The following is a 14,914-nucleotide window of genomic DNA, read 5'->3' as shown; positions in this document are numbered from 1 at the left end:
ATACATAGATACATGTATATAAATACACAGCTCTGAGCATATACGTTCACATATATTTGCGTAAAAATACCATTTTGAGTACTTTAATAGAAACAAGCACAAATTGATTTAAATTAATCTCTGAACATACTGGAGAGCCAACACAGTAATTAACTGTGTTATTTATTAATTATTATAACCATACCAACTGTCCTTTCTCTTCATCTCTCCAATAAAAACAATTCATTCCTAATCCATTCCAGTCACAGCAACCCTTATGAAACGTTACATAAGGTAATAAAATAGCTTCAGTTTTAGGGCCGCAGTATCCATTTCTAGCCTTCAATCACTTGTGTCAGATTATAATCTCCAGTGAAGAGGTCTGCGGTATTTGAACAATCCAATACCTCCACTGGCACATGCAAGCAGGCTAAAAGATTGTTTTTTCAAATTACACAGCAATATACTCTGACTAGGAGATCGGTCACAGAACAAGCTAAATCTGCATGAAGGAGAAAAGACTGAAAGAGCTGGGGGGGCGCAGGGAGGGAGGATGCAGTAAGCAGTATCAGGAAAATGAAAACAGAATTGAAAAAGGGAGAAGGACCACAGGAATGTACCTTAGTTGAACAGGTTTCTAGCAATATCTGCTGGCAGTTTCTTTTCATCTGTGCAACTAGATGTTATTCTACAGCAATCAACAGTTTGAGTGGGCATAAAATAGAGAATTTCTAATAGTTTAGATCAGCACAGGATATAAAACACAACTGAAATGCATTTCCATGTGCTAAATTCAGCAATGATTACTGCCATCCAATTGCTTGTATAGCATACTCTGACTATTATGGTGGCAGGCATGGGGAATACGGAGCAAAAAGGAAGGTAGAAATATGTTGATTCAGATTACCACTTACTGAATTTGCTTTTGCTTTGCTAGTGTATTGTTAAATCTTTTTTTGTGCTTCACAGAAAGATACACATTTTTAAGATGGTTGGTCATAGCAAGCTCTTTATTTTGTTTTTGTTTTTAAATGGCCATAATTTGCACACCCTGACACCTGCTGATTTCATGCCCTGCCTTTTCCCGTCAAAGCCCATTCTCAGCTCTCCACACGAGGAAATCTCATTTATCAAAATTCTGTTAGTGTAAGGGGAAGGGCTATGCTGAGCTGAGCCATGGCCTTCATTAAACATGCAGAACATAAACTGCTGACACTAAGCACAGTCAACTTGCAGCGCAGCAGAAGAGGAAAAAAAAAAGAAGAAAAAAGAAGAGCAATGAGACAGAAGCAATGGTATGATGGTGAGATGGGAATAAAAGCCACAGTTTTGCAAAGCATTTAAGTCGCACTGAAGTCATTGAGATTTAATCACAGACCTGAAGTTAAGCATGCGCTTAACTTCGCCAAACAGAAATAGATCACTAAATTATGAATGGATCATTCTATTTCTATTTCAAGGAACACGGACACTTTGTTCTCCAGACCATTCCCTAAGGGAATGAAAAAGGTGAGGGGGAAAAGGGTAACAAAAAGGAGAAAGCAGTCCCCTCTTCAACTCAAAATACTGGTCTGGATAGAGGAACCGTATGTTCTGCTTAATATGATGAGACGAAAAAGGTTGGTATCCATCATTTCGGTTCATTTGGAGAGAAAAAAAGCGATCGCCATTATGTTCACTGATTTCAACAGGGTACCAAAAACAGTTGCTCTGAACAGGAAGGAAGAAAAATTTGTAAATTTGGAAGAGGAAAGCATGAAAACAGAAATGCATTAAGAATCGACATTAGGGTTGAGGGGGAACAAAGTGGCTTTTGAAATTTTCAATTCAGCTACTGTTCTTGATTTTTTTTTCCCTTTAATTCTCAAAGATAGCTGTGTAATGCTGCCTACAATAGAAGCTTGAATTTAATAGGCACGAAGCAGAAGGTGTGTAGCATTTTCCTCTGATCACAAGGAACAAGCACTTAGCTGTAAGAGAGATCCACAATGAGTCACTGCAGGGAGGAATCAAATGCATCACAGGTACATGTAAGCCTTTTTTATTATTATTGTTCCAACTGAAAACACATTATAACTTACAGACCTAGGGAAAAAAAAAACACACACACTTTAAACCTCCTAGTCCTATAAAAATACGTAATATCCCAATCATATATACTGGCATTCATACAGCTTCAGTGGAGGCTGAGGGAGGTGCAAGGGGGAGTGGGGAAAGAAGGTCAACCCTTTCTCTGTAAGCTTTTTTTTTTTTTTTTCTATTTATCAATAAGCTAAGATAATCATTTGAAGTTGAAGCTGTCTAAATACCAAAAGGAATGATTTTCCATCAAGTTTCAAAGAGCAGCTAAAAGCTATTTTAATATCCATTATCTGAAAAAATAATATCATATTAACATTTTCTGAGGCTCTGACATCTCTTCAAATAGTTCTTCAAAGTTAATCTGAAATTAAAAGTACCATAAAATTAATGGCCAGATTCTGCTACCCTCTCCTGTATCATCACATTACAGAAAGACAGAATTTCAGCATTTAGCTCCCATCAACCAACTCTTAACATAATACGAATTTTTCTTACATCTTTTGGGGCTCTGTGTACGTGTAGTTTAGACAGAACAGAAAGTAGACACACTTGTGGCTATGGGGCATGCACATTAATCATTCCCCAGAAGTAATTTCTGTAGATTTTTTTTTTTAAACACACATTGCATACACTTAACAGAAATCAATAGCTGCTTTCATAGTAAAAAGCTCTCATAGTGGTGTTTTTCATAATATCACCTACAAAACAGAATGGAATGGCCCAATTCTTAAACCTTGTCGTTGGATTTGGAACCAGCGCCATATTTTCAGCTGTTTTACCTTTATTCTGGTGAACGAGACGCTGCAGCCTGCCATATAAAGCTGCACGCCACATGGCACCATTCAACAGCATATCTAGGTCAGCTTGCATTTTTAATGTGCTCCATTAGCTTTCCCCTTGCTCACTGTATCAAGTTTAAACTTCTTCTCACTTTCAAACCTTTGCATAACTAAGCCTGGCAGCACACAGGATCCTAAGAGTATCGTGACTGTCTGCAACATTTCTTCCACCAAAGATATCCATTCTAATGCTACTTAATTTCCTGGATTTCAAGCCATTTCCAAGCACAGCATCCCCAGATTTCTCCTTCAAGACTCTCTTCCACAACATTACTGGTCAAAAAAAAAAAAAAAAAAAAAAAGATTTTACTTAAAAAAAATAAAAAAGCTTTAGCTACCATAATTCCTTCCTCAGCAGTACTTGGGGCAGCTTAACAACTGTGACCTTGGCAGCTTTCTGCACAGACTACAGCTAAAAACTAAGAGTTAATAACCATATAAACACCCATAGCTACATTACTGTAAAGCTTTTGCATGCAATCTTATGTGCTATAATGATATTTAGTCACTTAGCTGCTACAAAAGCCAGTTCCACACGATTCACTTCATTGCTTGCCTTCATAAACAGCAGTTAGACATTTCTCAAAATACCTTTATTAATTTTTAAATTAGTACACATCCCGAATCTGTTCTCACAAGTGTTTCCAAGGCGTGCATCCCTCCACCGGAGCACAGCCCTTGCACAAGGATTAGCGTTGTAAAACCACTCTAGATATAGGTTACATTTACGGGGTAATCAGTTCATCTGCTCTGACACGAGGAATAATACTGCGAGAAGTTTCACAGAAGGCTGGGGAAGATTCAAATGGATCTTGATAAAGAGGGGGGGGGAGAATCAGCTGGTGGAATGAAAACAGAGTCACATTAAATTGAAAGGCAGGGATGATGCTCATTGTGCTCCAGATTAAAATGTTAAGGCAAGTTTTACTACAGAGACTATAAATCTGTCTGCTTTCTGTTTCAGGTGGTATCAAGGAGTCTGTAGTAGAATTGCAAAACACACAGAAGGATTATTGCACCAGAACTATAGCACAACTGTTTACACACATGTAATAAGCAATTAAAAGTATTGCAATAGTATGGAAATTATGCCTGAGCCATGTGTAATTTTGATCCTCCTATGTAACGAAAATACATTATTAAGATCCAATATAATTCGCCGCTCACCAAGAAAACCAAAGAAATGACCTTGAAAAACGAGATCTCCCAGTGTCATTCGAACCCAATACAATTATTCATCAAGATCCCTAATTCACTAAAAAAACGTGTCTCACACGAAGAATTCATTAAAAAACAAAGCCAAACCAAAACCAACCAAACAAACAAAAAAATGGAATAATTGAAGCTTCAAAGTTATTAAAAGGTCTTTTTTTGCGAAAGAAATGTATGTTCAGCTGAAACTCAAGCTGATGCAGTATTGTCACTGTTTCTCCCTCTGTGAAACCCATGGCACGTCACCAGTACTGTTTCACGCACAGCATGGTTCTGAAGCATGATACACACCCGACCTCATCCCTGAAAAAAAGGGAAACCGAATCCGAAATCACATCTGTCTACCCAACAACTTTCTCACGTTCCTCTCTGCAATTTCTGCTCTGCAAACCTAGTATTAGTTTTAACAAGCTGACTATGCAATCAGCGTAAGCAGCCGCATCGCACAACATCTGAATCCTTCTGTACGTGAATCCCCGTTTCGTGCCGTTGAAGAGAAATACCGCCCCAAAAAACAAACGAACGAACAGCAGGGAAATTAAGAAAGTTGCGGTTTCTTTGTTGTCGTGGGTTTCAGTCGCAAGACCAACAGGAGCAGGCTTCCTGCACCAAGGTGGGGTTCCTGGCTCCGGGCAGCAGTTCTGGTCGCACCAGTTATGCAGTCAGGGAGAAATTTGCAGAAGAAAAAAGAAATCTGGTCTAACCTGCTCTCCTAATCAAGAAAGAGCAGCCAGGTATTTGCAAGCGCTCTGTCCTGCCCTCCTCCCACCCCCAAACAAAGAGACCACCTGCCTAAACATTTATTTAAAATGTGCAGGTATTTACAAGCAAGCGCTGCGTTCCAGTTGTCAGATGAGCTCTCGGTGAATCTGATATTCCCTCCAAGTTCAAAACAGCCGTATAAATCACACGGGCCACACAGGACTGCAAAGGGCCCGCGCTATCACACCAGCAGCATCCTGGTTACAGTTTAACAGCCTGCAGTTCAGCTGCACGCTGCCAGAAACACAAAGCTGAGCTAAATGCTGGCAAACCAGGGGAGGAACGTGGGGCTGCGAGGTCTCAGCACCCCAACAATTAAGAGTGTGGAGTAACAGAGGAAAGACTGAGAAAATAAATCTCCCTCCCCCTTTTTTTGTTGTTGGTGGTGGTAATTCTCATTGCTGCACTGTAGGGACTGATGTGAAATGGTGGGTTCAGTCAGACCCTCAAGCTGACGGGTGTTCCCATCAGGAGAAGAGCACCAAATGCTTTTGGGGTGTTTCTACAGATCCTAGCAAAGGGCTAATCCCCTGTGCACATCGCAGGGCAGCTCCTCAAGCCAGGACCGAAGCAGGCGGCCAGTGCCACAAGCGCTGGCTGGTCAGGGGCTGCAGCAGCACATATGAACAAAGCGTCGGCTTAAGTCAGCGCAGAAATGCAGCAGAAATACTGAGGGAAGGGGGATAGGCATAAAGAGTTGCAGACATCGCTTCAGGAAAAACTGGGTGATGTCCCGAGTCGCTCACACGCGTGTTTAGGAAAGCTGCACGCCAGTCGCTGACCCCTCAGACTCTCCGAAGGGCAGCGGCAGCTCTCAGCTTTCACCACAAAGCCACGCGTGGTCCCAGCCACATCTTGGTGATACAAACTCCGCAGCATTGCTGGTGATGGCTGCTCACCATGTTCCTGTTCTTAAAGCAGAGATGATACGGGAAGAAAGCCAGCAGTTCATTCATTTATTTATTTTTTAGCACCAGTTCCCAGCTGATGGCAAACCACGCGACAGCATGGTTTGAGGACTCGGAGGCAGGGGTGATGCTCACCAGCTCTGCTCACCCCAGCCCTCCACAGTGCACTCAGAGGAGCTTTTGGAAAGCAGAGCACTTCCACAGCTCCATGCCAGCTGCCCAAGCCTAACCCTGAGGCCGCCGGTATTTATTCTGCAAGCATCAGTAGCTGCTTCGCATAGAAAAGGAGCATTGGGCATGTATTCATCAGTATTTTGGGTCACCAGAGAGATGTCTAGCAGAAGAAACAAGGGAATAAATATATCTAGGAAAAAGTTCAGCATGCTGTCCCCTCACGGGGACACTGCCACAAGAGGCAGTTCCTCCCTAAAGCCTTGCCTCGACTTCCCTGAGACTGCAGTGCGGGAGTGCATGCGCAGGCAGCATCGCTGACTGGGACAGAGCGCAGGGAGCAAAGAGGCAGCTGCTGCCGTGCCATTTATCCAGCACGCCTGGACACTGCCACATTTGGGGGTTCCCAGCTAATGTGGCTTTCTTTCCTCTCCTGTGCATCATTTCATCTTCTCTTCCCTATGCAAGGTTGTCCAGATCCACCGCCACCGCGTGATGAGCCAATAAAACCTCACTTTTTTCCACATCCTCCCATAAAACTTTAAAATCCTGAAAAAAAAATACCAGAGAGATCTCCTGAGGCTGAAATTCCCAAACATTATAACTACTGATTCTGCAGGTGAAGCTTCCAGACCACAATTGCCATCACTCAGCCCTGAGATTTTTTGGGTTGCCCCGAATACCCTGGCAGTGAGATGCATAGGTCCAGGCAGGAACATGCTGTAACTGCTGCTACTCGCTTAGCCATAACCACTGCAAACTGCTTTGGCTCCTCTGTAAGGGGCCCCTGAGCCCCGCTGAGAGCCCTAAAAGAGCACCGTATTCCCTGCTATGGTGCCCTTCTCTCCCCTTAAAAACCAGCGGCACAAAGGGCACTCGGGAGGCTTCAGCAAGCCTAAAACACAGCTTTAAAATGGCTCAGAGGAAGAAGGCTGGGAAATCCTTTTAGTCATCTCCGAACACCTCCGATAACACAACTCCACAAAGAGAACAGCAGCAACGGAGCTGGTGAAACATGTAATCCTAATTTTGCTCTGAGCAGAGAAACAGAAGTTACTGGAGGCTAGTATGAATATCTATTCTTTCTGAGCTGAAACAAATCCAAAAACTTATTTACAAGCCCCCGGATTCCTACCTAAGTCAACAGTGCACAGGCAGATGTAAATGAGGGCTCATTTCTCTGTATTTTCCTATATACTAAACACACACATAGACACTCCAAGTGTCAACATATCAAGACAGAGATAATTCAGACACTTGAAAACATCCTCTTCTGAAAAGGATTAATTGGCTTTAAAACAATTTAATTTGGCTTTGAAGATGCAACTTGCAGAAGCAGCCACCAGATGGCAGAAGCAGAGGCTGCTCGGAGACTTCAACAAAAGAAAGCTGTCTTAAACAAGGCAAGCATTAAAAGAAAACAATTTTTATGCCTACTTTTTCTTCTTCTTGAATAACTTCTTTCCTCCTTCCTTCCAGGAATTAAGTGCTATTTTGTGCCAATCGATCTAGTTCAAATCTCCAAAAAATAAAGATGGAAAAATTAACAAACACCAAAATCTCTCGAGAACACATTTTCTCAATTTTCTCAAATGGCATCGCTACTCCATCTCGCAGCTCAAGGCTTCCGTGTTATGGATACCGCTCGAACAACAGTTTCCTTCTAGATTTGCACCGTCATAACTCACGGTCAGCCACTAAATGTATTCTCTTTGGTGTCCTACGCTTCAAAGCAGGAAGCTGACACGTAGCTACACCGCGCAGCAGCTGAATTTCCCCTCGGGATTTGAACTTCTGGTAGCTGGGGCTGTGAGAATAAGCAGGCTACAGGAGATGCAGCGTGGTGCGCTGAGTGTTGCAATACAGCACCGTTTGCAAGGTGGAGGAAAGAGAAAAATAAAAATAAAAGCTTAGTGAACTCGAGTAAAAGTAGCATGGTTGGGAGCCAAAAAGAGGTTTCAGTCCTGAGCACACGTCATTCTTAAAATTGTATATCCTGTGTCGGAGAGGGAGCACTGGAAAAATGCATCCCGGCCGCAGGTATTTGAAAAGACTTAGGAGCTGCCTCCCTCAACAACTTCCAGAGTTATTAAATTAGGGAGGCGAGGTCACCGCTTTCTGCTGTGTCACGGAACCAAAACGCGGCCACTTCCACGAGCAGCACCCACAGCCCCGCGGTGCTGGCACCGCCACGTCGGAAATGCCACCCTCACTGCGTCTCTCTAGCAGAACGGTGGCTCCATGGCACGGATTTCCCTGTCGAAGAGAAATCTTTCCTCCTGGACTTGTCTTCTCCGAAGGAACCGTAAAACCCCTCCGCCAGCGAGCGCGTCCATCGGGAGCGAGGTCGGGGCTCCTGGAGCCCAGCAGCGTGGCCCCAGCAGCGCCCAGGTGAAGCTGGCTCCGACGTGAAGACGGCGCCAGACGCAGTGCTGCAGATAATTGTGCCTCCGCACGGCAGCAACACCCCCCTTGCAACACAGGCAAGGCTTTCTCGCCTGCCCCTGCTTTTAAATGACACCTGCGAATCGCTAATCCAGTCGCCGTTGATTTCCATATGTCAAATTACAATCCCAACTTGTGCGCAGCAACATAATAGTAATGATTAAGCCAATTACATCACAACGCAGCTTAAAAGCGCACACAATGAACGGATTAGAGCCGGCGACCAAACACGAGCGCCCTGTTCTGGCTGGAGCTCCCCCGCTGCGGGAGCATCGGCGGCTCCCGTCCCCTCGCCCCGAGCCTCCCGACAGGTCTGCCACCAGCACGGTGCCCTGCAGCAGTGCCACGCCACGCCACAAGCTCTGCCAAAAGGGCTGCAGCACCCAAGGGTGGCTGGCACCTCTGCCGAGAGGCCGGGATGCATGGGAGAGGCGGCATCGCCCTCCCAGGCTGGGCCAGGCCGCTGCTACCCAGACGGATTTGGGTCAGGTCGGTGCTGGCAGCAAAAGTTGTGGGGAAAGGGAGGGGAAGAGAATAGGAAACTAAGCACCGACTGGAAAACAGGCCGGCAGCTCCTTCCCCAGGCAGGGCTGGACACTGTTTGTAGCTCACCTGGAGCACGTGCCGCCGGCTTTCCACACTGCCACGCCAACTGATGCCCACATGGGACTCCTACAACAAGGTGTGGATTAAATCTTTATATCACGACCATCCTCTCGGTCTCAGGTTTTCCATTCTAACTGAGGGATTAAAATGTCCTGATGAGAACTGTGCGTCTAAATCTCAGGATTTAAGAAATTCAGACACGGGTATTTTCATTTGTCCATTGCCTTGGTGTTTGTGTTGGCGTCGTTCACAATGGTTAAACCTTTTACCTCTTATTTCTGCTCTGTGCACCTTATTCTTTTTTCCCTTTCTTTTTCACATCTTTGTATCCCTCCTAATTTTCTCCACCATCTGGGAGCACTGGTCCCATCTGCTAAAATCTGTCCTCCTATTCCAGCTAAAACCAACACAAAATAAATCGGAACTGTTAGCATTTTACATGTCATCATTAGGCTCTAATAAGATTAACGGGACTGAAAGGGCTTCCAACTTTTAAATACATTCCTGCGTGCTGACTGCAGACCCAGGCAGACGCCGCTCCATCCGGTCACTCTTATTCTACCTGAGTTTCTCAGCAGTCCCGGGTTCAAAGACAATTCCTGCATGTGCAAGCTGGCACTCGGCAGAAGCTGAATGAACCGTGCCCACCTGTTAGGTCTGTCCCACATCACCCACCACCTGCTCGTGATCTGCTGGGTGGTCATTTCCCCAGGTCTCTCCATAAACAGCCACGCACATCACAGCCACTCTAAATACTGAAGCTGAAAGATCAGTCAAAAGCTGGATTAATTTTTTTTTCCTTTAAGGAACAACCATGCATACAAACGCACACACAAACGCGTGTATAAATAAAACTGAACGCCACATGTTCCATCTTCCAAAATGCTATTACGGCACACTAACAGCTTACCCCTTCTGCAAAATTAGCTGCAAAGAAAGCCGAATGCTTTTGCTTCCTGCCATTCAACCGAAGGAGAGGTTTGGACAGTAACACTATCGAATTTGTGAGTCTTCATACTCAAACGGCACCTTTTATTTAAACTGCTTACACTTAAAAAAAGTTGGTATTAAAAACATCATTTTTTTCCAATAAATTCCATCTATTTTATCTTTGTTTTGGGAAGACCGCTTTCTGATTAAAACAGTGAGGCGGAGGGACCATTTTGAAGGACTTACTACCAGCGGTCTGCGAGTTGCACCTGTTCTGTGCTTGCAGAGCAAAAACAAGCTCTGGCACTTCAAGGTACCTCTCCTCTGGGTTTGTTGACAGTGTGAAACAATGGCTTTTGTTTTAATTTTCTTTGCTAAAATTAAAAAAAAATCTTTTGCCTGATCAAAATGCATATCCTACATCAAAGACCCTCTGCAGCTGATTTCTACATGTGCTTATCCTCCTCATCAAAGACTCCAAAGACTGCATCATCCAGATCCTCACTTCCCAGATGATAACTATGGTGAGACTGAACAATGTTGTGCTGTCTCATTCAGCGTGTTTTCCTGGGAAACGGCCCCACTCGCTGCCAGCATGCATATTTACCATGAAATGAAAAACAAGGAGAATTTAAGACTAACAGATAACATTGTAAGTTCTTTCTGCAGTTTAGAATTATTATTTTTTTAAACAGTATTTGGTATCTACAGGAAACACAGCCTGTCAACAACCCTAAAACTAAGCGATAAGCATTTAAGGGTTGGTGGAATGGATATAGTCAGAAACAGTCACCCTCTGCCACACATTATGCTTCTCCTTACGCATACAGAAGGGATTGAAAATGCTAGAAGCTGAAGCACGTGCTGTGCCCCAAAACATCAAGATAGCTCCCCAGTAATCTGCATTAGACCTGGAGGGAAATTCAGGCTAAAAACGTGTACTGAAGAAAGCATTACAATTGTGTGAACTACAACCTTACATCCTCCTCAACTATGTTACATGGTATTTGCCATATAAACTGATTTTCTGAGTTATAAACTAAAAAACACCACTTTTATTTTTAAAAAATATGCTTTAAAATGTGCTTAGATGTACTTACCATGACTGTACCAACTGATTAGCTAACAAAACAGAGATGCTAACATTTGTGTGTCATTGCAACAGACAGTAGAGGAAGTGTTTCTCAAGGAAGAGAAGGAAAGAAAGTGCTTTCACAGGATGCCTACGTAGGCAGCCAAGATAGATTCCAAGATTAACAAATTTGGAATGATACATTTACCTTTTTTCTCAACTGAGAAAAAGTACATGACATGTCTGGTTTACTACACAATGTAAGGCTACTTCTTTGAGAGAGCAACAAGACCCTCTTGGTTCTGAAGCCGAATCTTACAATTTGCTTGGGACTCTGGAAGATAAAGTTAAGAGCTGGCAAGGGTACCGATTTGATTTTGTTAAATTAAAGCTTAGCAACAGAAAATTCCTGAAACTTTAGGTAATAAAACGGAGCTTCAAATGGCGTCCATCAACATGACTGCTAAACTGAAAAACACCTTGCAAGTTTAGCCACAAGAAAAATAGCAAGAAGCCTCTTCCACGGTGTTTTAGTTGTGCGAGTGACTGGCTACAATAATCTGCAGTAATATTTCTGTTTACCTACCTATAGTCTGAAGGATTATGGAGATGAGTTCACAAGAGCTGACCCTCCAGGTTTATTAAATATTCAATGAATATTCTGTATGAATGCTGGGTATTAAGTAAAAAAAAACCACGGAAGATACTGCAGACTACCATATGTTAAATACTTCAAATAATAATGGAGTAGCTCTGTTCATTTTTTAATAATTTAAATCACTTTATCACGTATCAACATAAAAATGTACAATACAGACACAACTGTAAATTCTGGCATCATGAATATTTAGATGCTTTTAAAGCTTTTTTTCTGTGGGTTAATTTTGTTTACTGAATTCTGTATAAACTTGGAAAACTTGTTTCATCTTTTGATTTTATTTTTTTTTTACCTCGGTAGTAATAGACTATTATTTTCTCACCTGCAGTAGTATCACAGCAAGGGGGCCTTCAGCAGCAGGAAACTCTTCATTGTCATGATTTAGCCTACTGTTTCTACAATCTCCTCCTTCCCCTCCCCTCCCCACTCTCTTCCGAGCTAAATAGATGTAGCCTACACACAATCTGCCTTTTCCTAAAATCATCTGCTATTAGTGCTTAATTAAAACTGTGGTTGTCACCGTAAAGCTCGATGGCCAAAGAAACTCAGGCAATAACTAGGATACTGCCACCCATTCCACAGAGCAGGTCTAAATGGTCTCTCCACCACGCATACTGTATGCCATACATTGATCTACAATTGAACACAGGGTGATGCAGCTGCTCAACGTAATACTTCCTCTTTGCGATGCACTGTGAAAAAGGATCGTGAACAAAGTGGCTTACTCAACAGACTGTTACAAAGCAGGAAACAACTGGGATTTCTGAACTGCAAATCTATGAAACAAGAACAAACCCAGCACGGAGGCAGCTCCAATCTTAAAAGTTACTACAAAAGTGAAGTTCTGTACTTCCACATGGGCTTCCCCACGTTAAGATTTGCTCAAATGTTCTACACAGAATAACAGGACTCAGCCAGCCTGTGTGCCCTCTGCAGAACACCACATGTTTGGGGAGGTTTCTGAATTGGTGGATGTAACTAACAGGGATCCTCAATTCTCAGGCTGAAAATTGTCGTCTTCTGTACCATCACATCCAACAATTTAAACAGAAGGGACCTATAGAACAAAACTGCATCAAACTACACACCTTGTGTCCAAATGTAGCATCCTCGGAGGCCAAGACTTCAACCTGAAATTATAAGGAGAAAGATCATTTGAAATGTAGCCACTACCGACCACCTCTCCTGAGCACAGCGCCACAGCCCAGGCAAAGCAGGCTTCTCCAAATGAAGACACCAGCCTGGACCGACCCTCAGAAAGCCTGCATACGGTAGCACATGGTGAACTGACAGCTGACAAAAGGAATCTTCACAAGAGGAAAGTCAGAAACTCACAACACAGACCACGTTTCTCAGCCTAAAGGCTGTAAAAAGCATCTACCTGTTGGTGCCCCAAAATGTGCTGCACTGCAGCTGCAACACTGATCTCCATGGGGAGTTTTAGCTACGCCAAAAAGCTGCCCGAGCACAAGCAGAATCTCCTGCTGTGGTGTCTCCCCCTCAAACAAAATGCTGTCAGCACCTGAGCTCTTCCCCTCATGTTATCATATGGCGAGGCCGGGTGCTGCAGCATCATCTGAACAGCTCGGCTGCCCAGGCCTCACTCACAGGCCCCTGTCCTGCCTGGAGTTAAGCAAATCCTTTAAAATCTGTGGAGTTCAGGGCAGAAAGGCTGCCCAAGCAGAGGCCAAGGCCTCAAGATGCAGTGCAGACCAGAAAGGCTGAGGAAAACAAGGTGTTAAGTGGCCTGGCGGTGCCCCAAATCCAGCGCCTTGCTGCTCGCTGTGTACCCCACCGCTCCGGGAGCTGCTCCGCGTTAATCCAGGACAACAGGCACAGAAAGGCAGGCACGCCGGCTTTTTCATTAGACTCCTTAAAAATACTTCACACATCAGCACCTTTCACCTGAGAATCTCAGCGCTTTTATGAATTCTAATTAATTAAGCTTCTCAATACACCGGTGAGGTAGGAAATGTCATAATCCCAATATACAGCAAGAAGAGTGAGGCAGAAAGAGGTTAAATAATTTCTTAGCAGTCATGTGCCAAACAAGGGACGCGCTCAGGAAAAGAATCCCACATTTCTACTCCCAGGCTCATAGTTTAACAACTAGGAAATTCTCTATTTCTCTGATTTACATCCTATTTAAAATGCCTACTGCTGCATTATAATTTATACAACTAGTATAACTATAACTAATGTATCTAATCTCCAGTTCCAGTTTAACTTAAGAAGAGTGAAGGATTTAAAGCAAATCAAGAGGGAAAAAATGAATGTCAAGTTTCAGCCTGAAGCACATTATAATGCCAGAGTTATAAACCCCTGAACAAGAGGGTTTATAATGGAAAGGCTGATAAACTAACAATGATGGCAGCACTTAAATATATTTATGTCATGATCTAGCAACATATGGTATCCCTTCATCTCTAAATTAAAAAAGGGAGGAGGAGATGAAGCATTTATAGGAAGGAAGAATAAAAGGAGAAAATGAACCTGAAGTTACCCAATTGTGACCTGTCCGGCTGATTAGGAATGGCAGTAAGAGGCTACAAAAGAGGATCTCATTCAATAGGAGGTAGAAAAAAACCATCCAAGTAAATAAAATCAATCTGAAATGATACGTATTAGCTACTTATATTAAGCTTCTAATCCTTTAGGCACTTTATAAATATTAAACAATCAGTCCTGGTGAGACTGATAAATATCCATAATATATTTTACAGATGAAGAAACAGACAGAGGGTTAAGTGACTTGCCCAAGGCCAAAAAGAGAATAATCAGACGCTGGATTGGAAATAGCAGTATGACTACTTGTCAGAATACAGTGCCCTATTCGGACCCTCAAGTAATTCCAGGATCAGAGGCAGCCCAGCTAGGGTTAATGCAGTACCCATCCAAAACGAGAGTTCATTTTCACCAGGCTGTTTGTTCTGGTAAAACATCTTGCTACCATAACCACACAGACCCCAAAACATGAACCCGTGCCACCGGCTCCCTCTCGGACGCCCTCCTGTACCCAGCAGTGCTGATGGCCACAACGTGGATGGCACGAAAACCCTGCAAAGATCAGCCAGATCTTTGCTGGGGCTCCAGGCTTTATTTCTTCTCTGGGGAGGCCACCTCGCCATGAGGGGACCGTCGCTCTGTGGGAAGGTGGCACTGATAATTGAGCACCCATTCACTTGGTGGTGAGAGGATGTCTGTGGCTGCCCTTGGTTCGAAACACACACATGAAGGTGACGTGACAAGC

The 14,914-nt window shown here is 43.5% G+C and overlaps 1 protein-coding gene across 7 annotated transcripts in view; it reads right to left on the bottom strand.

Annotated features, from left to right (window-relative positions):
- Positions 1–14,914, bottom strand: part of ARID1B (AT-rich interaction domain 1B) — a 320,528-nt gene that overhangs the window by 132,803 nt on the left and 172,811 nt on the right. For 4 of the 7 annotated variants that reach the window (XM_068677174.1, XM_068677171.1, XM_068677169.1 and 1 more), the window contains exon 5: positions 12,753–12,794. The exons of the other annotated variants lie outside the window; for them this stretch is intronic. In XM_068677174.1, the coding sequence (XP_068533275.1) occupies positions 12,753–12,794 (42 nt within the window). The remainder of the gene's footprint in view (positions 1–12,752; positions 12,795–14,914) is intronic. 7 annotated transcript variants of the gene reach the window in all.

Source organism: Anas acuta, chromosome 3 (genome assembly GCF_963932015.1).
Source record: "Anas acuta chromosome 3, bAnaAcu1.1, whole genome shotgun sequence".
NCBI classification, from domain to species: Eukaryota; Metazoa; Chordata; class Aves; order Anseriformes; family Anatidae; genus Anas; species Anas acuta.
This window is presented reverse-complemented; position numbering and strand designations above follow the sequence as displayed.